General features: G+C 41.5%; 1 protein-coding gene and 1 long non-coding RNA gene across 3 annotated transcripts in view; one reads left to right on the top strand and one right to left on the bottom strand.

Annotated features, from left to right (window-relative positions):
- Positions 1 to 26,927, bottom strand: LOC129059582 (uncharacterized). The gene is made up of 4 exons (XR_008525567.2): positions 26,408 to 26,927; positions 24,052 to 24,116; positions 4,715 to 4,865; positions 1 to 3,947 (listed from the first exon to the last, which is right to left on the bottom strand). It is a non-coding gene; the product is annotated as an uncharacterized LOC129059582 (long non-coding RNA).
- GLRA1 (glycine receptor alpha 1) overlaps positions 25,869 to 27,701 on the top strand; it is a 108,804-nt gene continuing 106,971 nt past the window's right edge. For both annotated transcript variants that reach the window (XM_002816106.4, XM_002816107.4), the window contains exon 1: positions 25,869 to 26,783. In XM_002816106.4, the coding sequence (XP_002816152.3) occupies positions 26,728 to 26,783 (56 nt within the window). In that variant the 5' untranslated portion in view covers positions 25,869 to 26,727. The remainder of the gene's footprint in view (positions 26,784 to 27,701) is intronic.

Below are 27,701 nucleotides of genomic sequence, written 5' to 3'. Positions count from 1 at the left end.
CCAGAACACTTGTGCACCCTGACCAGTGAACTTCAGCCAATGATAAACCAATGCCTAGCTCACAGTATACAGTAGGCAGTTAATAAACATTTACTGTATACATTGATGTCTACCTAGTGATGTCTCTCCCATAGGCTTATAACATTATTTAACTCTGGTACATGTTCTTCAACTAGAAGGTAACTATGGAAGACAGAAACTTATCTGCCAATTCTATATCCCCCAAAGCATATAGCATGAGATTAGAGGCTCAAGAAACACTTGCTAAATGAATAGCAAAGAGTTGGCTGTGTCTATGGGACAGAATGACCAGAGAGCCCCAAGTGTGTCTCTAGCACAGCCTCCAATTGAGCTCATCCTATAGGAAAAAAATGCAAAACCTAACAATCAAGTCCAGTGGAGGTAATTCAAGCTCCAGGCAACCAGAAGCAATTTCTCCCGACTCTCTGCAATACCCACCTCTGCTCTCTGCTCTACCAGGCCACGAAGTGGACGCGTTCCTCTCGGAGATTTGTGATGCCTCTGTTGGGACAAAGGAAATGCTGCAGCAGTGACAGTGTCTGTGCAGGAACGTGTGCAGCAGGCTGGCCTGCTGGAGAGACACAGGCTGGCCAAGGAGCCAAGGGCTCTACTCCCCTGGGCATGGCATTCTGCCACAGCTGACCACAGTAATTCATCATGCTTAAAAACTCACCCTTGGGAGGGGCCTTGAAGGAGGTAAGGGAACTGAAGCCACAGTTTCTCAGGAAAACTCAGCGCCTGTGATTATTTTTTTATCTTTTTCATCAAGCCTAAAAGGATGGTGAGAATCATCCAATCCACAGGATTTTATGAACATAATCCAAAAAAGGAACTCTCATTCTGGACTGAACAGTCAAAACAATCTAAGAAAAATTGGCCTCACCTATAAGACAAATTCCTTTTTACTGCAAAGCATCTTCCCACATCCCAACACCTATCCCACTGCTTTTGACACCGTTTTCTGTGTGAGGAAAAGAGCTCAGGTTTAAGGATGCAGGTGTCTAGCCCAGCCCCTGCATGGCCTTGGGCAAGTCACTCCTACTCTCTCAACCTCAGCTTCCTTGACTCTAAGAAGAATGAGCTGTATCAGAGTGCACAAATTTAAGTGACTGAGGCAGTTTACACACATACATAATGGGTGGGCAGATGGCAAAGGTGCTAAGCTGCTCACACCATCACCTGGCTAAAACTCTGGGAGCGTGTAACAAAGAACACAGCAAAGCAAAATTCCTATGAGTCAGCCTGCTTGTAACCCATACTAAAAAGCTACCTTTTGGACCTTTCTAATTCTATGAAATTCTCCTTGTTCCAATGGCACTTACTATTTTTTCCCATGGCACCATCTCCCTGGCACCCTGCCAGAGTTGGCAACCAGCTGTGCTCATGTGTGGCAGCTGCAGGAGCAGCCAGAGATTCTCTCTCCCAGAGAGTGAATGGAGAGAGGTGGGGATGAGAAAGAAGAAAGGAGCAAGAGAGGAAGTGGGGAAAGAAGGAGGGAAGAATCTTTTCATTTAAATTAATTCCCTCAACATCTCTACAAGTGAGAAAACTGAGACTCAAGGAGGTTAAGATTAATAATTAACTCAAAGACTCTGCCAGTGAGGAGCAAAGCCAGCATTCAAACCTAGGTCTGTCTGAATGCAAAGCCCTTGCTCTCCTCCTGCTCCACATTTCCCCCCAAATGGGGTCAGAGAGAGCCTGACTTCAACTGAGTAAAGCGAAAAGGCACCTGTCTTAGTCTGTTTAGCCTGCTACAATGCATTACCATAGACTGGGTAACTTATAAACAACAGAAATGTACTGCTTACCGTTACGAGGCTGGGAAGTCCAAGATCCAGGAACCCGCAGATTTGGTGTCTGGTGAGGGCCTGCTCAATGCTTCAGAGACAGTGCACTCTAGCTGTGTCCCCACATGGTGGAAGGGACAAACAGGCTCCCTTCAGCCTCTTTTAAAGGATGCTAATCCCATGCATGAGGGCAGAGCCCTCATGACTTACTTCCCAAAAGCCCCCACCTCTCAATACTATCAGATTGAAGATTAAGTTTCAACATAGGAGTTTTCGGAAGGCACATTCAGACCATAGCAGCATCCCACACATACGTGTGAGCTGCAGAAGAAAAGCTGTACTCACTCAATAACTCAGTATTGCTGAGCTAAATTTCTCCCTAGGGCATCTTTCTCTCTCCAACTCTGCCAACATTCCAATTTTGGCATTTGTTTACACCCTTCCCTCTAGAAGTTCCCTCTAGCCAGACTCCAAAAATCAGCTAAAGCCTCCCTCTTTCAGGAAGTCTTGCCTGCTTCATCCCTCTCTACCTCCACTTAAGATTCCCTCTCTACATAGGCCGCAGCCCACACTAACAGTAATAAAAACCCAACAGTAAGGGCAAGAACAGTTTTTATTGAGTTCTAGCTCCATGTCAAGCTCTGTTCTCAGTACTTACTGTAGATAAATGTTAATCCTCATAAAAGTCCTGTGAGGTGAGTACTAGCACCCTCTTACTCAGACAGTAAGGTTAGGTTACTTGTCCCCAGTCACAAGCTCAGAAGCAACAGAGACAAGATTCAAACCCAGGCAGTCTGTCCCAGCCAGATCTTCATTCCTAATCACCCCCACTGCACTGTCTCATATTTTCAGGATTCTTTACAAACAGCCTCCTCATTTTTCATCTCATGTTCAGGTTCACAACAACCCTTAGATATAAAAAGAGGGAAATCTTAAAAGAAGACAATAAATCTGTAAGTTAGGAAACCTGCTAAAGCAATGCACCCACTAAGTGGTCATTCCAGGACCCCAGGTCCAACAGTCCCCAGGCCCAGCTTATAAGTCTTAGCACCAAGGCCAGAACATCTCCAGAGGCGGCACAGCCGGTATCAAACAACTGTAGTCATGGGCCACCACCAGGGATCACGGAGGAGGGCAGAGAGTGGCCATGAATTGAAGCCAACAGTCAGGAGCCAGGGAAGAGGAGCTGGCAAGCCCCAGGGAGCAAATATTGATGATGCTCTTCACTCCAGCGGAGGGCATGCAGCTCCTGTGCTTAGCCCACAGCTGCACATTGTAAGTAGCCAATGAAGGATGGAGACTTAGTGCGTGTTTCTTTTTTTCAGGGTATGAAAGAGCTAGTACTGAAATCTCCTTCTTAGGTAAAATGAAACTAAGGGCCAGAGAGGAAGGTCTGGACCAAGATAACAGAATAAATTAGCACAAAGAACAAAAACCCAGGTCTCCTCCCTTTAGCCTCTCTTCACCAGAAACATCCTCTGCAGCACCCAGCAGCCCCTGAGAGGGAACTATTACTCACTGAACAGACAGCCTGGGAAATCCCAGGCATCTGGCTTTTGCCCTAGCATGTCCTCAGCCTCTGCAGGCAAACACCACATGCAGGAAGAGTGGGTGCCACCATCTGCACAGAGCCTTAATGAGAAGGCTGTGATCTCTTGGTGTCTTAGCCAAGCTGTTTGCCCATCTCAGAGAGTGAGCACCTTTGGCCTGACCTAACATAGGCCTTTCACCCCTGCATGGCCTAAATAAGTCACCTTGGAGTCCTCTCATCTGCTCTGCAATGAATGTCTTCCTTTGTCAGGGAAATACTTGCTAAATATCCTGGCAGCAGGAAAAGATCGGAATGAATCCCATAGGGTTTATAGGTTTGAAAGGAAAAACATCATATCTTGGTCTGTCTTTATACAAGATGAGATTCTTCAGTGTCCAGTCTCCTGGGATCTCTTTGCTGTGGGAGCTAAGAATGGTAACCTCACTTCAAGGGTCCTCGATGAGATGTCCATGGAGCATAAGAAAAGAGGTAATGCTCACTTCAGTAAAAGTCCGTTAACAATTATGTCCTTCATCAGTAAAATGGGTTGGCTCCACAGGACAATGAGTCACATAGAAGATGAATCTTTTGGGACTCTGGAGCAGATCCTGTGTGGACAGAACATTAAATAGAGGCATCAACGTTCCTTTTAAATCTCTAGTTCTATTCCCATGATCCTTGGAGGGTAGCAATATAAATAACATAGGTTTCAGAATCAGGATAGTACAGTCCAGTCCTGGCTCTGCTATTTAGAGTCTGTGTGACCTTGGACAAGGTGTTTCTGATCTGTGAGATGTGGCTGACCCTTCCCCTACCTGTTTGGGTTATTGAGAAGATGAGAACAATGGGGGGCATGCCCTGCACCCTTCCAGGCACATAGTGTTCAGCAAATGTTAGCCCCCTCACTTCCTAAAAGGGGGCATCCAGAACTGCAAGATCTTCTGATCCTAAGGCTCATAAAAGAAAAAAATGTCTGTGATTCCAAAAGAAATGGGGCAAAGAGAACATTGATAGGGAAACCTTTCCTGCCTCTCAAGAACACTGAGGCCATCTTCTCCCTAACCTTTAAGATAATGCCCATGTTGATTTTATTTCCAAACCTGCAATTTGGCAACTTGCTGTAACCTTCTTTCCCCCACTTTTTCTTCCAGTGATTTAGGCTGAGCTGTTGCTTGAGCCAAGAAAAAAAAAAAAAAAAAAAAAAACCCAAGCTGAAGTCTGCACCCTTCCCTCCAGAAGATAAATTATGTTGGTTTTCGCAGTGAGTGAATTGGGGCAGGAGAGAGAGTTCACTAGAATAAAATGTTCTAGGCTGAAAAGGTGACTTCAAGTAGATTTGCTTTGTTTGCAGAGGTTCCCAGACCCCCTGATTTACCTGCTCCAGCCTGGGGTGGCTGCTCACCTCCAGGTGATGGCCTCGGGGGAGCCTCTTAAGACTTGGAGCAGGGGTGGCCCCGAACTGAAGGGCAGTGACCATTGGCAGCTTGCCTCTGTCCTCTTCTCTCCCTTCCCTCACAGGAACAGAGCTGTGAGTGAAGACAGGAAGAAATAAACCATCCTCTGTTTTTCAAGAGAAAGATAGCTTTTAGCAGAAGTGTCTAAGATATCACACCCAAGGAGAGAGCAGGCCTACTTCCACCGATTCAGCATTTTCCAATCAACGTAACAATGACTTTACATGGTACAGGAGATGACTTTAAGACACAGACACATTAAATCACATTGAGTCATTTAGTGAGGAAGTTATTTACTTTCCAATCCTCTTTAAATTTTTCTCATTAGAAAGGAAGAAGCCTCAGTTTGGTGCTAGTGTGTCTTTAACCCCGTCCTACCACTTTCTTAATCATCCTTGTTAAACAAAAAAGCAGTCCGCAGCCCTGGTCCTTTAGCAGGCAACAGTATCTGCTAGAATGTAATTGCTTCTTCTATTTTTGTTATACTTATTTTCACATCATCTACTTTTTAAAGCAAGTAATAATGGCTTCCCATTTTATTGTAGTGTTATGAAAATTCCTTTTAAAATAAATACATGTATGTTTTAAAGGTGGGCCAATGTTAAGGAAAATATTAAGCAAATAATATTATAGGTGATTCACAGATATGACAACAATCACAAAGATACAAAAGACTAAAATTGGATAAATGTTGGATTGATTGGAAACAAATACATGGCATGCAACTTTTTTCCCACTCCTTTTTCAAATTAAATAATATATCCTGTTGCCTCATTTTTCCAATTGAAATCCACTCAGGCTCTCCCACTTCCTTTTTCCTTTCTTTTCCCAAGGCTTCCTTGGTAGCAGAGGAATTTGCTACTGGTGAGAAGCATATCATTTTCCTTCCCCTTAGATTCAAGGTGAATGCTTGGAGCCATACAAATGCCCATTATATGCATTTATTCATTCATTCAGTTAATATACATTTGCAGGCACCCACTCAGTATCAGTCCTGTGTCAGGTGTGATGATACAGCAGTGAACAGGAAAGACACAGTCCCTGCCTTCCTCGGGCTCAGAGTCTAGCTGAGGAGGCAGAAGACTACACAAGCAACTGCAACATAGTGTCATACATCCCGGAACGGGGGAGCCACATGGCACTGAGAGCACAGATAGGAGATTAGGGAAAGCTTCCCAGGTGAAGGCAGCAGTGCCTTATAGTGCTATGTCTGCCAGCTCCATATAATCACACGTGGAGACCAATCTCAGTACCATCACTCTCCTGCTGGGAGATCTTGGGCTAGGGACTTCAATCCTCAGCCTCAGTTTCCCAGTCTATTAAGTGGGGATCATTTGATCTCCCTCTTAAAATTATTTTAAAAATTTAATGAGACAATGAGTAGAAAATGTTGTAGCACATTGCCCAGCACATAGTAAATGGTCACTGAATGCCAAGTGACTTCCTTAAATATCTTTCATCCAAAAACTATCTCTTACACACTTGAAATTGTACGCAAATATTCCTGCCCGACCTGAGCCAATTCTATTTGAAAAAAAGCAAAGAGAAGTTAAATCTGTTTATACAACACACAACAGATCTAGGACAATACTGAATAGAAACACTTTGCTTCTGATGTGATAGTTTGTCCTTAAGTACAATTGGGTCTTGAAGAAAAATCCTGGGGTTGGGGAAAAATTGATTACAGTGGCCAAGATGGGGAAGTTCCAAAGAAAAAGGTTATGTGGTAGGATTAGTTGGTTGGGGGCGGTGGTGGGTGGGGAGTGGAAAGGGTGGGGTGAGGGGAAAAAAAGAATGAATATAGTGAAAAATAGATAATAAATGTTGGAAGCAGAAAAAAGAATAAGCTCTCCCTTTCACGTCCTCTGCAGGGACACGGATGAAGATGGAAACCATCATTCTCAGCAAACTATCACAAGAACAGAAAACCAGGCATCGCATGTTCTCACTCATAAGTGGGAGCTGAACAATGAGAACACATGGACACAGGGAGGGGAACATCACACTGGGGCCTGTTGGGGAGTGGGGGGCTAGGGGAGGGATAGCGTTGGGAGAAATACCTAATGTAAATGACGAGTTAATGGGTGCAGCACACCAACATGGCACATGTATACCTACGTAACAAACCTGCACATTGTGCACATGTACCCCAGAAATTAAAGTACAATAATAAAAAAAGAATAAGCTCTCCTTAATTAAAAACAAAAGAGAACTCTCCAGATTCTATTAGAAAATGTGAAGAGCTATAGCTGGTATATATGAGTACTCAGTGTCTTTTCCAAAACGAAAATTAGAACTATGGAAGGAACTACAAATCTCTACAAATTTTTATGATGATTTCATGTTTATAAAGTAGATTCCCATGCATCACATCCTCACAATGGCCCTATGAAGTAGGTATTACTATTAGCTCTGCTTTATAGATGGAAAACTGAGGCTTGGAGAGAGGATTTGATTTGTCCAAAGTCACCAGTGACTTCATGGCAGTGCCAGGGATCAACCTCAGGCCTCCTGACTCCATGCCTGGTGACCTAGACTAGGGGGCAGCAATTTTTTCTGTCAAGGGCCAGATAGTAAATACTTTCGGCTTTGTGGGCCATACGGTCTCTGTCAAAACTTCTCAACTGGCCCATTGTGGCATGAAAGCAGCCATAGATGAATGTAAACAAACAGGCATGACTATGATCCTATAAAACTTTTCTATGGACACTGAAATTTGAATTTTGTGTCATTTTCATGTGTCATGAAATATTATTCTTTTGGGTTTTTTTAACCATTTGAAACTATCTTTAGCTGGTTGGTTACAAAAACAAGCGGCAGTCCAGATTTGGCCCATGGATGGTAGATTGCCAACTCCTGTTCTAGAATATCTCAAAGATGAATGAGGCATAGCCCTGCACTCACAGACTTGGAGCAAAGGAGGCACAACCAATTCTACTTCTGGAGAATTTGTTTCAGTTAAATTTCAGTCACTGCAGTACAAGTGTCACAATACTTGTCACATCTGCAAAAAATTTCTCCTATTATTTAACCTTTTTTCCCATTGACTGACTTTTTGACTTAAATAAGTTTCTTTTTACGTGTTGTCATACTTTTATAAATGAAAAACTCATTTTACTTGCCAAAAAGAGAAAAGAAACAAAAAATTTAAAAAACAATATAATTAGATGAGTGCTATTAAATTCTAACTACCTACAATCACCTGCCAAAGTGATTGGGCCTGAGGGCTGCTTTGTCTTCTGCCTTTATTTGAAAAAAAAAAAAAAAACCTGGCAAAGGGCAAAAAGGTGTTTCAAAATCATACTGACACCAACATGACACCTTCCTCTTGATGTAGTCAGAAATACTACAGAGGGACTAATTTTCTCAGCATGTAATCCAATTCTATTCAATACCAGGTCTTTGTCTATGTAAAATCATCTTCCAGGCCATAAGGCTCATGAAGCCCACGCTCTGGAAACTGCTATAATACAAGCAAAGTGCCACAGATTTGTACAAGCAGGAGAGACACATCTGGGTGGAGGCAAGAAAAACTTTAAAGAGAAAGTGGCCTTTCAGAGACTTTGAATAGTATCTAGGATTTCATTAGACATGAAATTCAGAAAGAGAATTCCAGACTGCTGAATAAAGGGGTGAATGGGCAATAAGACCAAAAAGAAATATGGCTTCTAAATCATGAATGGCCTGGAATATCATGCCATGGGCTTTGGATCCAAGCCTTCTTGTTTTCTTGAATGTTCTCTAAGTCAATGGATGCTCAAGATTATATTTTTAGACCCTTCTACATGAGGGAGATAAGAAGATGTAGTCCAGGGTCTCTAGAAAAGGCCCATGGAGGGGCCGGGCAAGTTGGCTCATGCCTGTAATCCCAGCACTTTGGGAGGCCGAGACAGGCAAATCACCTGAGTTTAGGAGATTGAGACCAGCCTGGCCAACATGATGAAACCCCGTCTCTACTGAAAATACAAAAATTAGCTGGGTGTAGTGGCACACACCTGTAATCCCAGCTACTCAGGAGGCTGAGGCAAGAGAATTGCTTGAACCCAGAAGGCGGAGGTTGCAGTGAGCTGAGATCACACCATTGCACTCCAGCCTGGGTGACAGAGCAAGATTCCAACTCAAAAAAGAAAAAGAAGGCTGGGCGCAGTGGCTCACTCCTGTAATCCCAGCACTTTGGGAGGCCAAGGTGGGCAGATCACAAGGTCAGGAGATCGAGACCATCCTGGCTAACACAGTGAAGCCCTGTCTCTACTAAAAACACAAAAAATTAGCTGGGTGTGGTGGCAGGTGCCTGTAATCCCAGCTACTCAGGAGGCTGAGGCAGGAGAATGGTGTGAACCCGAGAGGCAGAGATTGCAGTGAGCTGAGATCACACCACTGCACTCCAGCCTGGGCGACAGAGCGAGACTCTGTCTCAAAAAAAAAAAGAAAAGAAATGGTCCATGGGGACATGGGGACAGAGAGAATTATTAGGACTGGTGATTCCGACTTTTGTACCACTGAAGATCCATTTTGCATTTACTCTTGTGCATTTCTGCCTTTGAAATATTTCAGTCTACTAAACTGTATGATTTAAGTCTTGATGACTGTCCTGTTTTCTTGACCAGTGATATGCATCCTCCCATTCATCCTGAGAGACTGGTACTGACTGCACTCAACTGCTCTGATTTCAGCCAAAAGTTAAGGAAGAGCCTTGACAGGGGAATTAGTGTTCTCGTTTGGGCAACTGTGTCGTGAGGAACTCTGACTCCAAATCAAGGACACTCAGTGCTGAACCTGATTGTCCTATTCTAGCTCCTCACATGAGTATGAATTCAGAGCCTGTTCTCCAGGACCACCGATGATTTTACGCCACACAGAACTGGTATGGAAATGGAAACAGGATAGCCTCAATGGTAATTTTTTAAAAGAAAGAAAGAAGAGGGCATCATACCCTCAACTGCCTGCTCTCGTCTTCATTTGGAAACCTATACATAAATATAAAGACTGTTCTTCTGTTACAGACTGCAATGTAATCACAGAGAAGCAAATGCAGTTTGCGGGAGCTGCTTCCCACCTGCGGTGTTCCCACGTGTTCAATAACTCGATAATCTCACAATTGGTCGGTGGAATCACAGTGTAAGGCAATGTGGCTGCAATGCAGCTGTAGAAAATGGCCAGCAGGGCCTCTCCAAGGATCTCCCAGGAAGGCAGCAGTACTGGCCCCCTGCAGAATCATCCAGGAAAGAAGGCCCATCCTCATACCTGCTTGATTATAGTCACCCCAAAAACACACAAGGCTTTGAGGTTTGCAGAGGGCTCCCAATCTCCTGAGCAAGAAGTGAAACAAGATACATGAGTCCCAGTGAACTGAGATGACCCCCAAACTCCCACTGCCTAAAATAACCTCTTCTAGCCCTGCTCACCTCCTACCTGAAATTCATAGCTTGCTGCTCTGGCATAAGATTGTTTTATAAAAAACAAAAGTGCTACAAATTCATTGTGGCCTTGCTGTGTTACAGCAAATGCCTTCGGAATATGGGAGCTCCCACGCATGGAAGCCAGTGCTCATTTCTAACTCTACTTTGCCTACCTTACCTTCAACCTCCTCACACTGGTCTTCAGCACTTTCTGAAGTTTGGTCTTCACTTTACTCTCCAGCTTTCTTCCCCACTACTCTTCTCTATACCCTCTGCTGAGACCCAAAGTCTGTCTCCTAAGGGAGTCCCGTCCCTGCCCCTTTGCCCTGGCTAAGCTTACTCTGGAGAACATCCTCCTTTCTATGATCCACCTCCTCCAGAAAGTGTTTTCTGAATTCCAGGGCATAGTGACCATATCCCTCACCTTGCATCCTCCCCCTTGGAAACACTGAGGAGGCAGAAAGTCCAAGGAAGGATTGTGCCATGGCCCCTGCACTGCTCCCCTTATTGAACTCATTTCCCCCTGACCCCCACAACCCATGTCATATGTGTCTGTTTCCCAGATGCTGAATTTCTTTTTCTTTTTTCACTTTAAGTTCCAGGATACATGCGCAGGATGTGCAGGTTTGTTACATAGGCAAACACGTGCCATGGTGGTTTGCTGCACCTCTCAACACATCACCTAGGTATTAAGCCCAGCATGCATTAGCTGTTTTTCCTGATGCTCTCCCTCCCTCCACCGGCACCTCCTCCTGCCAATAGGCTCCAGTGTGTGTTGTTCCCCTCCTGGTGTCCCTGTGGTCTCTCATTATTCGTCTCCCACTTATAAGTAAGAGCATGCAGTGTTTGGTTTTCTGTTGCTGTGTTAGTTTGCTGAGGATAATGGCTTCCAGCTCCATCCATGTCCCTGCAAAGGACATGAACAAATACTGAATTTCTTATGAGCATAGATTATGCCATCTTCCCTACTGCATACCCAGCACTTCATTCAGTACCTCCCCAAGTGGAGATCCTCAAAGAATGTTGTCTGAATGAATAAATCACAAATCGAATATGCAAGTGAATACAGGCTTGAGAGTCAGATACACCTGGTTTCAAACCCTGACTCTACTATTCTACAAGCCTGTGACCTTGGGTAAGTCACTTGAACTCTCCAGGCTTCAGCTTCAACTTCATCATCTGCAACATCTACAAGAGAGTCAGAATACTCCCTGAGGAGTTGTTGGTAGAGATTAAATTGCATAATGCACACTAAACTCTTAGCACATGCCTAAAGCAAGAAAAGCATTCAATAGATGATACCCATAGCTGTGGACCTAGAACCTCAACTGTATGCCAGGCACTGAGATAGGCATTGGGGATTCTGCAGTCATTAAAATACAGGGCTTGCTTTGTATTGTAATTATTGTGTTTATGTAAATCTTATCTTCCCAGTTAATGATGGAAGAGTATATTCATTTTGTTAAACAGTTTATATTAATGATCTCCTGTGATCGTCACAATAACCCCATAAATTAGGCACATTTAACCGATTAGGAAACCAAGGCCAAAGAGTTAACCAACTTGGCTAAAGTCATACAGCTCACAAGGGATGAAACAGACACTTGAAAACATACTATCTGCCTCCGAATATCCCTTAATCTCAATACCAAGCACTCCTCTTGTCTCTAAGAACCTGTTATTTACCTTTTCCCACCAGGGGTACCACTTTATGTTACCATAAGCATCTATAAAACACAATTGGTTTGTGAGTGATGAGGTAGAATAGACACCTATGGGGAGAGAGATAAGGTGTGTAGAGGTGAACAGTAAAGCAGGATGACTGGTTTTCAGATAAACTCTTTTCTCTGCAACTGCCATGGTACCTGGCTTACAGCATGTTGACTGAATGAACACCTGGAAAGAAGAGACCCAAGAAATTACCAGATTGTAGATCCTGAGTAGTCAGAAGAAACTTAATGACTGAAGGAAATGGGAAGCTGAGGCAGGACAAACAATGAAATGGAAGAAGACCAAAGCTGAGCTTCGTGTGAGAAGAGCTGGTTCTAACCCATCTTTTCACTTGTCTCACTGTTGGACAGTAGGCAAACCCTAGCCTCAGGTCTCTCATTGCTAAAACAGGACACCAAAGGCTTGCCCTTCCAAGCTTGTTGGAACACTGAGAGACTGTAAGATTTCTTTTTTTTTATTTTATTATTATTATACTTTAAGTTTTAGGGTACATGTGCACAATGTGCAGGTTAGTTACATATGTATACATGTGCCATGCTGGTGTGCTGCACCCCTTAACTCGTCATTTAGCATTAGGTATATCTCCTAAAGCTATCCCTCCCCCCTTCCCCCCACCCCACAACAGTCCCTAGAGTGTGATGTTCCCCTTCCTGTGTCCATGTGTTCTCATTGTTCAATTCCCACCTATGAGTGAGAACATGCGGTGTTTGGTTTTTTGTTCTTGCGATAGTTTACTGAGAATGATGATTTCCAATTTCATCCATGTCCCTGTAAGATTTCTGAAAGGCCTTTTTAAAAAGTTAAAAAGGCAAATTTTGAGGATGATATTTTAAATGTATTTCTTATAGAGCTACAACTGTGACATGGTAAAAAGTACATCACCCAATTGTTCAAGAAGCAGGGTTTGCATCCTAGCTTTCCTTCCCTGGGCTAGTTTGCTTCCTGAGCAAACTCCTTAACCTCCTGGAGTCTGTTTCCCTATCTATAAAACCAGGGACATGAACATTAACTTCTCAGGGTTAGCCTGAGTGCTAAATATGAAGATGGATACATTAGCTCATTCTGTGTGTATGTTATCCTATCTGAGATTGCCTGCAACTGTGTTTTGTTAATTTGTTAAGTTTATTCTATAAATAAGAAATTCTTCCCTGTAGCTCTCCTAACAGAAGACAGCATGATTTACCATAAATGGTCCAAGCTTTAGGATCAGATAGAACTCCCTTGGGATCTCAATTCTAATCCTTTCTAGCTGGGTGCAGACAGGTTACTGCCCCTCTGCATCTCTTCATCTTTAAAGCAGAAATGATAAAACTACCTCATTTCTCTTTTTTAAAATGGAGATGATATTAAGTACACAAAGCAGATCTTTATTATCAACCATGTGTAATAATTTCTTATCAAGGAGCTTATATAAAGAAAGAATTTATGTAAGAGTTTTTGAGTAAATTTTGTTCTATTGTTAGTAAACCTCAAACCTTGTAGGACGGAGAATTACTCTGGGAGCAACTTGGCTCTCCACCAAGGGTTGTGCTGGGGATTTGAGATCTTTCCTTGCTATTCTCTAAATGACCAAAAGGCAAGAATGGATTTTCTATTCCCAGGAAACATGTTTTGTTGATGCACTAATAACCCAGCCACTGGAAATTCAGGTCAGAGATTTGGGGGAAAAACAGAAGCAACTACTGTCAGCCTTTGGGGAACCCAATGTTAGACTCAAGTTTTTAAAACAGCTTCTGAAATCTAAAAGAAAACTGCCTTTAATGAGTGCCAGCAACCAGGATCCCAGAAGACATTGGAGAAATGATATTGTGTTTTTATCTTGCATTGTTGGCTTTGGAAAGTGGCTGGAGGCCTCAAAGGCTCAGATAGCTAGTCTCATAGTCAGCTGTCAACTATATGCTCAGAGGCACAAGCTCTGAGGTCTCTGGGGGAACCTCCCTGACCTTTTCTGCCTGAAGTCTAAGACATTACCAGAAAGCAAGGATTTTGGCAGCCCCAAGGAAGTGCAGAACACAGACAGAGGCTAGGGCTCCTCGTAGGAGAGGAGGAGTAGAGGTAGAGCCTCAGTAGTAACAACAATTGAGTGGTAATATAATAACAATTAGTAGTAATAACAATTGAGTACTTCCTCTGTGCCAGGCACCATGTTAAGTGTTCCTTACGCATGACTTCACAACATCCCAGTAGTAGTACTATTACCATCATTTTACAGATAAGGAAACTAAAGTTTGGAGATGTTCAGTAACTTTGTCAAGGTCATACATTAGTAAGAAATCCAGAACTTGAATTCCAGAGCCCACATTCTTAGTCACTATGCACCACTGCCTATATGTTTATTAAATGAGTGAGGATTTACCTCTTGAGTATAAGCTTTGCTTCCATGAGCAAGCAAAAGCCAATTATACTGTAGATCTCTTAAATACTACTGTCTAAGTAGAAAGGGACCTGGAAGTTCGATCCATCCTAAGATACTTGAATCTCCTCTGAACTCTTCTTACCAAGTGATCACTTAATACTTGCTTTCATACCTTTAATGACACAGACCTTAACTATCTTAGAAGATATCCCCTTCACCTTTCAACAGCTTTGGCTATAGGAATTCCTATATTGAGCCGAAATGTCTACCCACTGGTCTTATATCTGCCCTTTGGATGGCACATAACACATTTAATCCTTCTTCCACATAACAGCCCTCTAAGTACTCTGGAAACAATCATTCTGGTCCCTTGAAATATACCACCTCTACCTTCTCCCACCAACCCCCCAAAATTAATTAAGGCATTTACTTACTTGTTCATGCTATGAATAAACAATTATGAATTGCTCATTGTAGGTATATCTGAGCATCTACCTAGTTATTCTAGGAGAGAAAATAAAAATACACACGAATGATTATATTACAAGGTAGAAACTTATAAAACTGTAAGGATACTGGAAAGAGTGCTATGCAAGTTCAAAAGAGAGTGTTTTTTTAGCTGGGTGATATGTGCAGATGATATAGAAGAGGTGCTGTTTGGGCTGGCTCTTACAGTATGAGATACACATATTTTAGAGATGGAGTGTTGCTATGTTCCCTAGGCTGGTTTCAAACTCCTGGCCTCAAGCAATCCTCAATCCTCCCACCTCAGCCTCTCAAAGTGCTGCAATTACAGGCATGAGCCACCATGCCTGGCCAAGCATTGGAAATATTACTGATTATCTGTTGCAGGAAATAACTGAATAATCACAGAGTTTATGAGATGCTGTAATACTATGAGAGCACTGACCTTGGAGCAGATCTGCTACACTGTTGCTATATCTCACTGCCCCTCATTTTTCTCATCTGTAAAATAAAACTTGTCACATCTGCCCTGACTATGCCTGAGTTGCCATAAGGATAAAGTGCAAGATAACAACGAAAGGGAATTGCTACCAGGTGTGCAGGGAATTGTTAAACCCTGTTTTCTTCGACTTGAAGATTAACCTGACACTTACACAACTTGATGAGAGCTGGGGAATCAGAAGACACATGCTTTGGTGAGAGCCTTCCAATCCAGCACAAGCAGAGGAAGAAGAAAAACAAACGCCAGAGCCAAGCAACATGGCCTAAGTGTGAGCCAAGACAACCAAATAACAGCCCCAGTTCCTCGGCACCATTTCATTCAGAATAATCCTATAAGATGTGATCAAAGAAAGGATCAACAGCTCAAGCATATTACCAGCTACCTAAGCCTTTAGAGGAGAAGGCCCACTGAGAGATTAAGACACTTAGGACATGTCTGAGAGGTTTTCCTGCAGTTAGAGCTTCACTAATTGATATCCAAGCATCAGCAACTATTCCATCTGGCTCATTATTACCACCGCCTGACAAATAAGAGGTTGACCTCATGCAGAGTCAAGGGCCCAAAGCAGAGAGCTGGGGGAGGTGCATGGTGAGGTTTTTTTCAAGGTCATGCAAGACACCCTTTCACCTCTCATCAGGCTACACAGATACACTCTTGGGTTTGTACAAGTCACATGTCCACATAGTCAATCAACCATCAACAGGCATTTATGAAGCATTGTATGAATCACAGCTCTCTTGGGTGTAAGGGTGAGAGAAATCCAACTAAAGCTAGCTTAAGCACAAAATAAATTAATTGGTGCATTAAACTAAAAAGGCCAGATGAGATTGTGGCTTGAGGCTGACTGGATGAAGGTGCTCAAACAATCAAACAATATTATCTAGCATCTATTAATACCTCTCTCCAACTCCCAATTCTGAGTGCCTCAATATTGGCTTTATCTTTTTTTTTGTTTGTTTACAGTGGGTGGGGGTGTGGTATATGAGTAGTGGGCTCTCCTACTTACATCCTCAAAGTGTTAAGCCTTAAAAAAAAATAAAGTGAACCTTTTTCCAGCAAAAGACTCAGAATTAACTGTCATTGGATAGATTCTGGTCACATGTTTATTCCTAAGCAAGTGTCTGTTTAGAGGGTGGAGTATATCAACTGAGCAGTCCTGTATCAGGCATGGGAGATCTTTGGCTAATCCTACCAACAGAGGATGAAAGAGGGGTGCTCTTCATGGAAAATCCAGATACTCTTATCAGAAGAATGACAAGTGGATGCTAGGTGAAAAAAAAAAAGCAAAACAAAAATCCAGATATTAATTCTCAAAACTCTTGTGGTGGAAACACAAAAAGGAAATCCACAATAAGATCATATTTTGTCATCAAGAAAATTATTCTTTAATTGAGAGGATTTGCCCCATGTAAAATTAATGAAAACCTAATTAATTATAACTAATAATCTAAAATGTACAATACAGACCATAAGTCTAAAAACAATGATGTTAGGGATTAAAAGTGCGGGCTTGAAGTTAAGTCTTAATACCACCAGTTACCTGCTGTAACTGAACAAGACAATCTCTCTCTGTGCCTTAAGCATTATTCCTCTATAAACTAGGGACAATAATAGACTCTATTCCGTAGAGTTATTCTGATAATTTAATGAGAGAGTGTATCAGAAGCATGAAATACAGTGCAAGTCACAGTGTAAATAAATCTCGTAAAATTTTATTCATTCATCTAATGTTTACTATGTCCCAAGAACTACTACAGACACTAGTAATAGATTGGGGAAGAAGAAAGTCCCTATTGCTGTGCTGCTTATATTCTAAAATGAAAAAGTAAATACATAAATGAACAAAAATTAGGTAAGGATGATTGCTGCAAAGAAAAATTAAACAGAATGAATAATAGTGATGGGGAAAGTACTTCAGGAAGGAGAGTAAGAGGTTTTATCGAGGAGGTACCATTTTAACTGAGATCTGAATTACAAGAAGAACCAACTGTGTGAATATCTGTGTCTGCAGCTTGGAAACAAGAATGAACAAAAGTCTATAGCTTGGTAAGAGATGGGGAGAATGGCAGGAAGTGTCATCAGAGAAGGGGGGTCAGGGCTGAACATATAAATCCCATGGGTAATTGTATTTCATTCCAAGTATAAAGACAATTCAATGCAAACATTAACTGTGTGAAGAATGAACTATAGGTTGGATGTAAAACTAGAAGTGACAGCTAGAGAAAAAAAATGCTTGATGGAAGAAAAAGAATAGAAAGTAATAGCTGATCCCTGAAGAAAGCATAAGGTGAGATAGGCAAAAAGACCAAAAGTGAGCCAGCTGAGGGAATCCATGGGTATAGTGCAGAGTAATGGGGACCCTCCAGTGTCTCCTCATTGCCTCCTGGCTATGAAGGAGTAGTTTGGATCTGACAAACATTGAGAAAAACTATAACAACTGTATCAAAAGTGACATCAGATGTTTGAAGGCAATGGGGAGCAACCATAACTTGAAGAGCCAGACAGAAGGAAAATACATCAAAGTCGATCCTAAATTGGTGCTTTCTTGACTCTGGACATTTTCTGACCTCAATACAGAGCAAAAGGGCAAAACAGAAAGCAGTGGCCTAGATCTCACAGCAGTTTCACTGGGATGGAAGGGCAAAAAAATTAATTAAATGCAGCCAAAAATTGAGGAGCCGATATACCCCCGCAAAAAAAAAAAAAAAAAAAACCACAGGAAAAGTGAGCTCAACATTCTGCATGCAATTCCTCATAATGCATTTGCCAAATTCTCAGCTGCACATACACGTGGTCAGAGGCCAAGAAGCCAAGCAAACATAGCTAATAACCTCCTCTAGGAGGTAGAGCTAATTTCCCTCTCCTTGAGTGTGAGCTGGACTTAATGGCTCAACCTCCAAAAGAAAAGAATATGGGAATAGAAAAATTGTAACTTTATAATAGAGAAACCTGGCAGAGATACTACCTAAACCAAATGATCAAGTTTATCATCAATAGTATGTTATGTTGATGTCATGTATCCCCATGATATCACTTCATCTCTGTGATATTCTTCCAAAAACTCATAACCTCAGTCTAGTCAAAAGAAAATCATTGGACAAAACCAAATTCAAAATTGAGTGGCATTCTATGAAATATCTGACCAGCACTCTTTGAAACTCTTAAGGCCATAAAAAAACAAGGAAAGACTGATAATCTGTCACCATTTGTAGGAAACTAAAGAGAAATAATGACTAAATGTGATGTGGTACCCTGCATTTGATCTTAAGACACTAAGAAAAACAATAAGAAAAAAACTGTACCAATATTGATTTTTTAATTTTGGCAAATGTACCATATTATATAAGATGTTAACATTAGGAGAAATTGGGTGAAGGATATATGAGAACTTTTCTGTACATCTAAAAATAAAACAAAATGAATGACAGTGATGGGAGGGATACTTCAGGGAGGAAGGTCAGAGACAGCTTCATTACAAGATAAAATAAACATATTTTTTAAAAAGCAGCTTCTAAGGATTGAAAAGCTTAGCAATGATTTTGGCAGTCTCACAGAGTTGAGGGAACAGAAATTGGAGTTCAGGATCCACCAAAGAGAAAGGCAGAGAATTGGCTTTCAATTAAGACCCTAATAGGCTATGCCCAAGGAATAAGGTAAATCAGAAAGTGACATTCTCACGAAGCCTGAAACACAACTTAAAATCATCTTAATCCATGATTACATCAAGATGATCTGTCCATACTCTCTCTGCTAACCCAAAGGAAATTTAATCCTTCCCAGAAGATAACATGATCCAGTGCCACTATAATTTTTCATATACAATGTGAGGCATTCACTCAAAAAATACCAAGTATATCAGTAAACAGATACAAATGAACAAAATCTATGATAAAAAATCAAGTAATAGAAACATACCAATAGATGACCCATATTTTAGAATTATCAGACAGGAAATTTAATCAGGATTAATGCACTCCAGAAAATTGGTAAAAAGATGAGGAAAGTCACCAGAGAACAATAATCTATTTTAAAGAGAAAAGAAAAGAAGAAGCAAGTGGTAATGCTAGAGCTGGAAATTAAAACAATTGAAATTAATATTTAATTTAATAATTAAAATTAATTTAACAAGTGTAAAATCAGATCAAACACAGCAGAAGAGAAGATTCGTAGAAAGAGTAGAGAAGATCCAGATTGGTGCAGAGAGGAGAAAAGAGAATAAAAAATGCAGAAAAGGGCATTGACAGCATATGAGACACAAGGAAAAAGCCTAACATAAGTGCAACTGGAGTTCTAAGTGGAGAGGGAGAATAAAGAAAAAGCAATAATGAAATGCTGACTATTGATGAAATACATCAAGGCACAAATTCAAAAAAGCTCTATAAGCCCCAAGCAAGATATTTGTAAAGAAAATCAAACCTAGGTACAGCATATAAAACTGGTAAAAACCAAAGACATAAAAATCCTTACAACCACCAGCAGGGAAAAAAAGAATAATTACTTTAAAAGGATCAAAAATAAGACTTACTGCTGACTTTTCAAAGATACAATGTCAGCCAGAAAACAATGGAATAACATTATTCAACAATATACTTCTAAATACCTCTAAAATGAAATAATAAAGCAGAGTGGATACCAGAAAATATTTTGAACTGAATAATATTGAAAATATATCTTATCACAACTCATGGAATGCAGCTGAAACAAACATCAGGAAAAAACCATATATGAAAATAAGAAAGGTTGAAAGTTAATTATCTAAGCATCCGTCTCAAGAAGCCAGAAAGATAACCAAATTAAACCCCCCAAAAATGCATAAGTTGAGAGCAAAATAAATGGAATAGAGAACAAATTTATAATATAGAAAAGAATTTCTAAGTTGGTTACATGAAGTGACCAATACGATGGCTAATGACCTAGAAAAAGATGACCAATAAAAAAGGAAAAGTACACATTACCAATATAACAAAAAAGAATACATCACTCCAGATTCTGTAGACTAACAAGATAGAATGATTATAAAAAATTTTATACAAATGTAAATTTTAAATAAAATGGACTAATGCCTACAAAAATACAACTTACTAAAACCAAAACATGAACAAGTACAATCAGAATAGTTCTATATCTATTAAATAAATTGAACCTTAAAATATAAACCTTCCACTAAGAAACTTCCACATGGCTTCACCAATGAACACTCCCAAACATTGAAAGAAGAAACAGCACAACTTTGCATGGATGTTTGTAAAGAATAGAAAAGAAATAACATTCACAACTTGAGGATGCCACCATAATCTTTATACCAAAACCTGAAAAAGGCATTTTTAAAAAAGGAAAGTTACAGGTTGATCCCCCTCAAGAACAAAGATTATTTATTCCATTTAGTCATAAGCAAGAAAAATGAACGTAATAGAAATCAGAATAATATTAATAGATATCTTTGGCAGATAACGACTGGGAAGAGGTAAGAGGCAGGCCTCTAGAGTCCTGGTAATGTTCTATGTGAGTGCTCATTTTGTAAATAATTTATCAAAATTTATGTATTTATGTGTATTTCAATATTAAAGGGTTTTTAAATACGCAGTACAGGAATCTCTTTTATCACCTCCTTCCTTCCAATGACACTGATTATGCTTTTCTTGTGCTACCATTTTCCAAAGTTCCTAGCACACAGAAAGTACTTAATAAATATTTATTAAAAACTGAATGAACACATCTTTATTTAGACATGTAAAACCTCAGCACAGTGTCAGACACACAACCAGTGTTCAAGATACATGTGTTTTTCAAATAAATGAACAAGGCTTTGAGTGAATTAACAAACTCAGAAAAATGTATCCTATGTCAAGGCTTCTTAATCCCAAAAGTCTTTATGGACACAGTAGGAGATGAGGGACCCAATGAGAAAAACTGACTGGGCCAGATGCAGTGGCTCATGCCCTAATCCCAACACTTCGGGAGGCCAAGGCAGGCGGATCACCTGGGGTCAGGAACTCGAGACTAGCCTGGCCAACATGGTGAAATCCCGTCTCTACTAAAAATACAAAATTAGCCAGGTGTGGCAGTGCACACCTATAATCCCAGCTACTCGGAGGCAGGAGAATCGCTTGAACCCAGTAGGTGGAGGTTGCAGTGAGCAGAGACCACACCACTGCACTCCAGCCTGGGAAACAAGAGCAAAACTCCATCTCAAAAAAAAAAGAGAGAAAGAAAGAAAAACTGACTGAATAAACATGAAATAACATGTAAGGGCAGATGAGAAGAAAGTAGAAAAAAGACGCAGAGATAGTTTGAGAGAAAGATGGAAATGAGGCTCAGGAGGATCGAAAAAGCCTCTCATGAACAGTAAGCTGTTAGAGCACCAAGTACAAGTGTAGACTTGGCTACAAAAGAAAATTGGGGAGTCTCTGTTCTCTGAGCAGGTCAGCTTTGATATGAAGCATTTTTCATTACAGATCTTACCTCCTCTTCTGTTATTTTAGGTCTCACAGAAAAAAAGGTAGGGAACCATGACCTGAAAGATAGGAGTCCTCCAATCTAGATTCAGTTTTGTTGTGGTATCTTAAGCCAGTCATTCCCCTTTCCTGGACCCTGAATAGCTAGTAAAATGGGAGGAAAGGTCTCTTAGTATTTTATGCATCTATTCTTTACAACTAAAATTCTGATGTCACTGAGATCCCCCAAGTAGTTCTGGGGTCCCTTCTTTAAAGGACAAAGAACAGATAATTGCTTTGCAAAAAAAAAAAAAGTAACAAGAGCATTCTGGATTAGGATTAGAAACAGCTGGCAGCAAGCCTCTAATTCTTCGGAGAAAAGACTCTTCCACAGTCCCATTTTCAGGCCTTTATTCATCATACTACAACCCAATTGGGCAAGCTGCTCAGTTGTTCCAAATATCTATCTGTCTTTGCAAAGTATCATTCAGGCCTGTCAAAGCAGTGTTGAAACATACAGCACTCTCCTCTGTGAATGCCATTATGGACAGAGGCTTGGCTTTATATTAATTACATTAGCTGGCTCAGGACAACACAATCTCACCTGATTAACAATATTCCTCACTCTCTTTCCCCTGTATTTGTGTCCTCTGCCTGAATCTTTTTGTTCTTTTGTTTATTCACTCATTCATCCTTGCAGTAAATATTTACTGAGCCCTTAGTATCTGATACTGATATGTGATATATATCAGTATATATTAGTAATAAAAACAGGTAAACTCTCTTCCCTCATAGATTTTCCTGACTTTCTTTCTGTATTCCCTTTATCTTAGTTGAAACAAAAAAAATAGTTGAAACACCCTTTAGCTATAATTAGGGTACTTGTGTTCTTGTCCCAGCTGCGCTATGCGTCTAAGGGGTAAGTCTATTAACCTCTCTGTATATAATTTTCCTCTTCTGTACTCGAAAGTGTTGAACAAGACTATCTTAAAGAATTTCTCACATGGACTTTTTCAGTAGCTCCTAACTAGTCTCTCTGCTTTCATTTTGCTCCTGCCATCCCTGAAATTTTATTCTTGGAGGTAGTACTTGCTCTAGTCCCCAACTTCCGCCCTAATCTCATCTTGGATTTTATTCTTGGAGGTAGTACCTGGTCTAGTCCCCAACTTCCTCTCTAATCTCATCTTCTATCACTATTCCCTGCACTCACTCTGTCCAGGCACACTGGTCTCCATGCTGTTTCTTGTACACTCCAAACATATTCCCCTCTCTGGGCTTTTACATTTGCTTTTCCCACTGCTTAGAAAGCTTTCCATACCCACCCCCAAGGTTCACATGACTCATTCCTTCACTTCCTTCAATTACATAAATGCCTTTTCAGGAGCCATTCTCTGATCTGATCACCTTACATAAAATAGCACCTCCATGCCACTCTCTGCCTTGCCTTTTTCTTTTTAATTCTTATGACTGCCTAACTCATCATATATTTCCTTGTTTGTCTTCTGTCTTCCTCCAATAGAAGATGCATACCATTAGAATAGGGCTCTTGGCTTGTTTTGTTCCCTGCTATATCCCCAGTGCCAAGAATAGTACCAGATACACAGTAAATGCTCAATAAATGTTTGTTGAATGAATAAAATAATGAATCTTTTCTAGTAATAAAATAAGTCTCACCGTGTGTCAAAATTTATTCATACTTAGTAGGGCTCAAATCTGGCTACTAGGACCTATAAGAGACCAGTCAAGTATTAGAACTACACTGGAGTTAGACTACACAGAAAAGTTACCAATAGAAATGAACCATTAGCTGAAGCCAATCCATTCCATTCCTTGAAGATTTTTGTTTCATAGCATGGTAAGCTACAATAAGATTAGACTTAAATATTTATTCTATGCAGTTTCTTGCAGTGAGAAAAGTGGCATTACTACCCTCATTTCACTTAGGCCTGCAGTTTAGTCATTTATCCAACATAACCAACCTTTTTGAAGCAGAGATAAAATAAGGACATAAATCCCTGACTGCCAAGCCCACAGTTGTTTATTTTCAATAGTGACCTAAACAAGAACAAAAAGATCTGTACAGGCATAAATATGTGATATGTAGGGTAAAAAGTGTAGATTAACATGAGGGACTCTTCCCACTGAACTTCAGAAGCAACTGCATGTTCCAAAAGTTTATCTTATACACTGTTTATTTTATGCACTATCAGTATATACTGTGCTGTTTATCTTACACGCTGTCATATCCCCAATACTTGGCACATGCTCATTTCATGTGTACTGATTAAATGAAAGCATCAGCCTCATAGTAAACAGAGGCCTTTTAGCAAACAGGTGCCCCTCCACCACCCCAGGTAATAATTACTCTTACCTCCTGCACAGGCCACATCCTTGGAGCCACTCACACTCATGAACAGCAACACACACTCAGCACCCCTTGAAGGAAAAGAAAAACAAATTTCCACATACTGCATCACACCTGGCTATGCAGGTATTTCCTAGTCAGATGAGGGACCAGGACAAAATTGCCAGCTTACAGCTTGTTTCAGTACTTCTAGGACCACCACGAAGACACACATAGATACATACACATCTATGTGTATGTGCAGAAAGACCCATTTACAAATACAAAAGTACAAATACACATATGCATATCAAAATCACTTCAGAATTAGGCACGATACAAATCATAAATAAATTTGTATACACAGTAACATACAAGCTGGTTTTGCCCTAGCATACTCACAAATGTACACAAACACATACACAAAGATAATACTTACCTGAAGGTTTGACTGTGAAAAGTAAATGAGATTATATGAATTCACAGTAGTTCCTGACACATAGAAACCATGCTAATAAAGGTTAGCTCTTGATTACATATATAAAAATACATATATTGTACATTATATTTAAATTTGTATCTGACTCATATTAATATACACCTTCAAAACAAAATTTCCTTTTCAGTCACTACGCAGAATATCATGGAAATTCTAGATTGTGGGAGCCAATAACAGAACCGGTAGTGTGGGGTATGCTATTGTAGTACAGGGGGAGGAGAGGGGAAATCCTGCTGGTAGGAGGCTAGTAAACAAGACTTTCCAGATCTTTTTGCTTGGGAGAAGGCCTAGCCTTGGAGGGAGCTGAACTGATGAGTATTCTTGGGAGATCAGCCAAAGGAGTTTCTAACGTTATTGGGTAAGGAGGAGGGGTTGTCCTCTCTCAGTAGCCTTGGGCGAGAGAGTCCCCAGAGTCCCAATGAGTTCAAATCAGCCAGAAAATCCTTTAAAGTATTTATCCTATAGTCCCACAGCTTGGAGAAAATCTGATTAACTCCATCTCCCCAGATGGGCTTTAGAGTGAAATGTATAGCTGGTTTCTAAGATTCAAATAAGGTGGGAAAACAGAGGAAGAAAAAACAGGGAATGTGAGTCATAACACGTCCCTGTGTGTACAACTTTGTTCTGCCATCAATTTGGAGCAAGCCACAGCTCTTTGAGGCTCAGTTTCCCCAGCATATAAAAGGTGAATAAAACTGTCTCCTGTCCAGTTGGAAGAAGGTGTTTTTATTCCCTCTCAAAAGGGTGCCAGCCACAACACCTCCCACTCAACCCTGGAAACTGCTCAAAGAATTTCTCTCCTATTTCCCTACTGCGGTGACCCTGGAGGGGGTCTTTATCCACCAGACTTCTTTTTGGATATTCCTCCTTTCCTTCTAGGGCCAAATATTATAACTTCAGAGCTCTTTTAAAAAAAATCAGGGATCTGGTTCAACTCTTCCCTTTTAAAAGGATAAATTGAGCCCAGAGCACGTCTTAACAAGGCACCATGTGTTTTACTCACATACAACTGCATTCTTTAAAAATCAAGGCAACCTTTTGAGAGACCTAGAGAGATTAATTCCATAACCTTTCTCACTCCACCGCTTACACGGAAAGAAGCTTGGGGGTAGGAGGTGGATTGCGCAGATCTTGTCCAGCACTCTAAGCGTTAAATTCAACCCGGAGTCTAACAGGCTATTGGCCGAATACCGGGAGAAGACCTGGTTTTCGTAGCCGCGGGCCAATGAACACCTCGAGTGGGAGGGTTTGAAGATACTAAGGAGTTTTCCCCCCTTTTTTTCCCTCTCAACCCCCTCCCATCGGCTATCACCCCTCCCATCCCCCACGCCTCCAGGTTGTTAAATTAATGCAGTAAGAAAGTCTGAAGATCTGAAGGAGTCTTGACCAAGGGAAGATGAGCAAGCTCAGAAAACCGAGATGCATCTGAGGCATTGGGCTCCTGAGCTCCGCGGGGTAGCCATGGACCCCGGTAGCCCCTGAAACTTGCCCTGGGCTCTCTGACGCCTGCGGCCCCGAGCAATGGGACACCTTTTCTGCAGTGATCATAACTTATTCGGCGGGGACCAGGAAACAGGAATAGCAAGGCGACAGCAGACCCGCACAGAGGCAGGAGAACGAGATTCCAAGACTGGATTGCGATGCGCCAGCCTGGCACACTCTCCGAGATTTAACTGAAGGCAGCACCGTCAACCGCTTTCCCCTCGCCCCTAACCCCCTCAGGCCGGCCCAGAGCCATAAAGCTCTGTTCTCTTTACCCAAGATGCTCGCCCAATCCAACGGTCCGAGGCCAGCGCTCTGATCTCCACAGAAGATTTTTTTCCTTGCATGGAGCTGGCCGTTTAAACAGAAAAACAGGGGTAAAAAAAAAGGAAATATACCCACCCCCAAACGTGCCTCCCCAGCGCCGCAGGGAACCAACAGACACGCTGGAGTTTAACAAACAGCAATACTCTTCGCGCTCCTGAAAAGCAGGGCTGGACGCTCTCCGTGGTGCTGAAACGCCTCGCAGCCGCCGCTGTCCGTGGTATCTACGGCCCCCTCGCTCCAATTTCCCCTGGGGCTCTCCCTCCGCGCCCCTGTTCCCCGCCTCCCTTTAACATCTGGATTATTCTTTTCAATAGCGCTTTCTGGTTTTGTAAGTGCCAATTTGAAACATTTTTGTCCCCATAACTCGTGGACTACAAAGCACAAGGACCTGAAAAATGCACAGCTTCAATACTCTTCGACTCTACCTTTGGGAGACCATTGTATTCTTCAGGTATGCAATTTTCTACTGACCACATCGCTCTGATGGAAATGGGGGGAAAGAGTACGGAGGCTGCCTCTGTCCGTGGTCCCATCATTTTGGGGAAGAGGGGTGTTGTATTCCACTGCAATCGGGTACTTCCATCCCCCGTCTCCCTTCTCCCCTCTCCCGCCCCCCGCCACCCACCCCACCCCCGCCCGCAGGGTGTCTGGCTTGTGCGTGGAGGTCTGAGACAGTCGCTGTTCTGGCAGCTGTTTGCCTGTTTCTTACGGTTTGTTTGTCCTTCTGTCTGCTACACCCCCCCACTATTGGTCCCCAGCCCCACTGCATGTTGGCTTTCACTCGGCTGAGGACTTTAAGGGGAAGCTTTAGGAGTTACTCAGTTTAATTAGGACTGCATTCTCCCTAACCGCAGTGCCGAAAACCTCAGCTTTCCCGTCTGGGAGCCAAGTGACAACTAGCGGTGACGGGGAAGGTTGCACTCAAACTCGCTGGACACAGAGCATTTCATTTTCTCTCCTTTTTTGCTGTTGTTTTCTTTTTCTGCGAAGAGGGAGGGGGGTTACTAAGGCTGAGTGCTTGGAAACAATAGCATTATAACCTCAGTGTGTAAAGCCCTGAACTTGGGTGCAGAGTGGATCTATTTAGGAACATACTGAGAAACATTTCCCTTTTGAAACTTTGACTGCCTCTTTCCCCAACCCACCTTTCCAAACTCTGTTAGCTGCAGATCCTGAACTCATGAGCAATCCTCATTTGCTTTGTTTTTAAATTTATGCTTATATTTGACTCAACAGCTGAGTTATCCCATCCACTGTCTCTCAGGTTAAAATTTTCTGCCTGAAGGCTTGTCTTTCTTATGTTAGGAGAAGTGAAAAGTGAAAAATCACCTCTTTAAGAAGCACTGAAATAGATAGTCCTTTTGTAAGT

Source organism: Pongo abelii, chromosome 4 (assembly GCF_028885655.2).
Source record: "Pongo abelii isolate AG06213 chromosome 4, NHGRI_mPonAbe1-v2.0_pri, whole genome shotgun sequence".
NCBI lineage: Eukaryota > Metazoa > Chordata > Mammalia > Primates > Hominidae > Pongo > Pongo abelii.
This window is presented reverse-complemented; position numbering and strand designations above follow the sequence as displayed.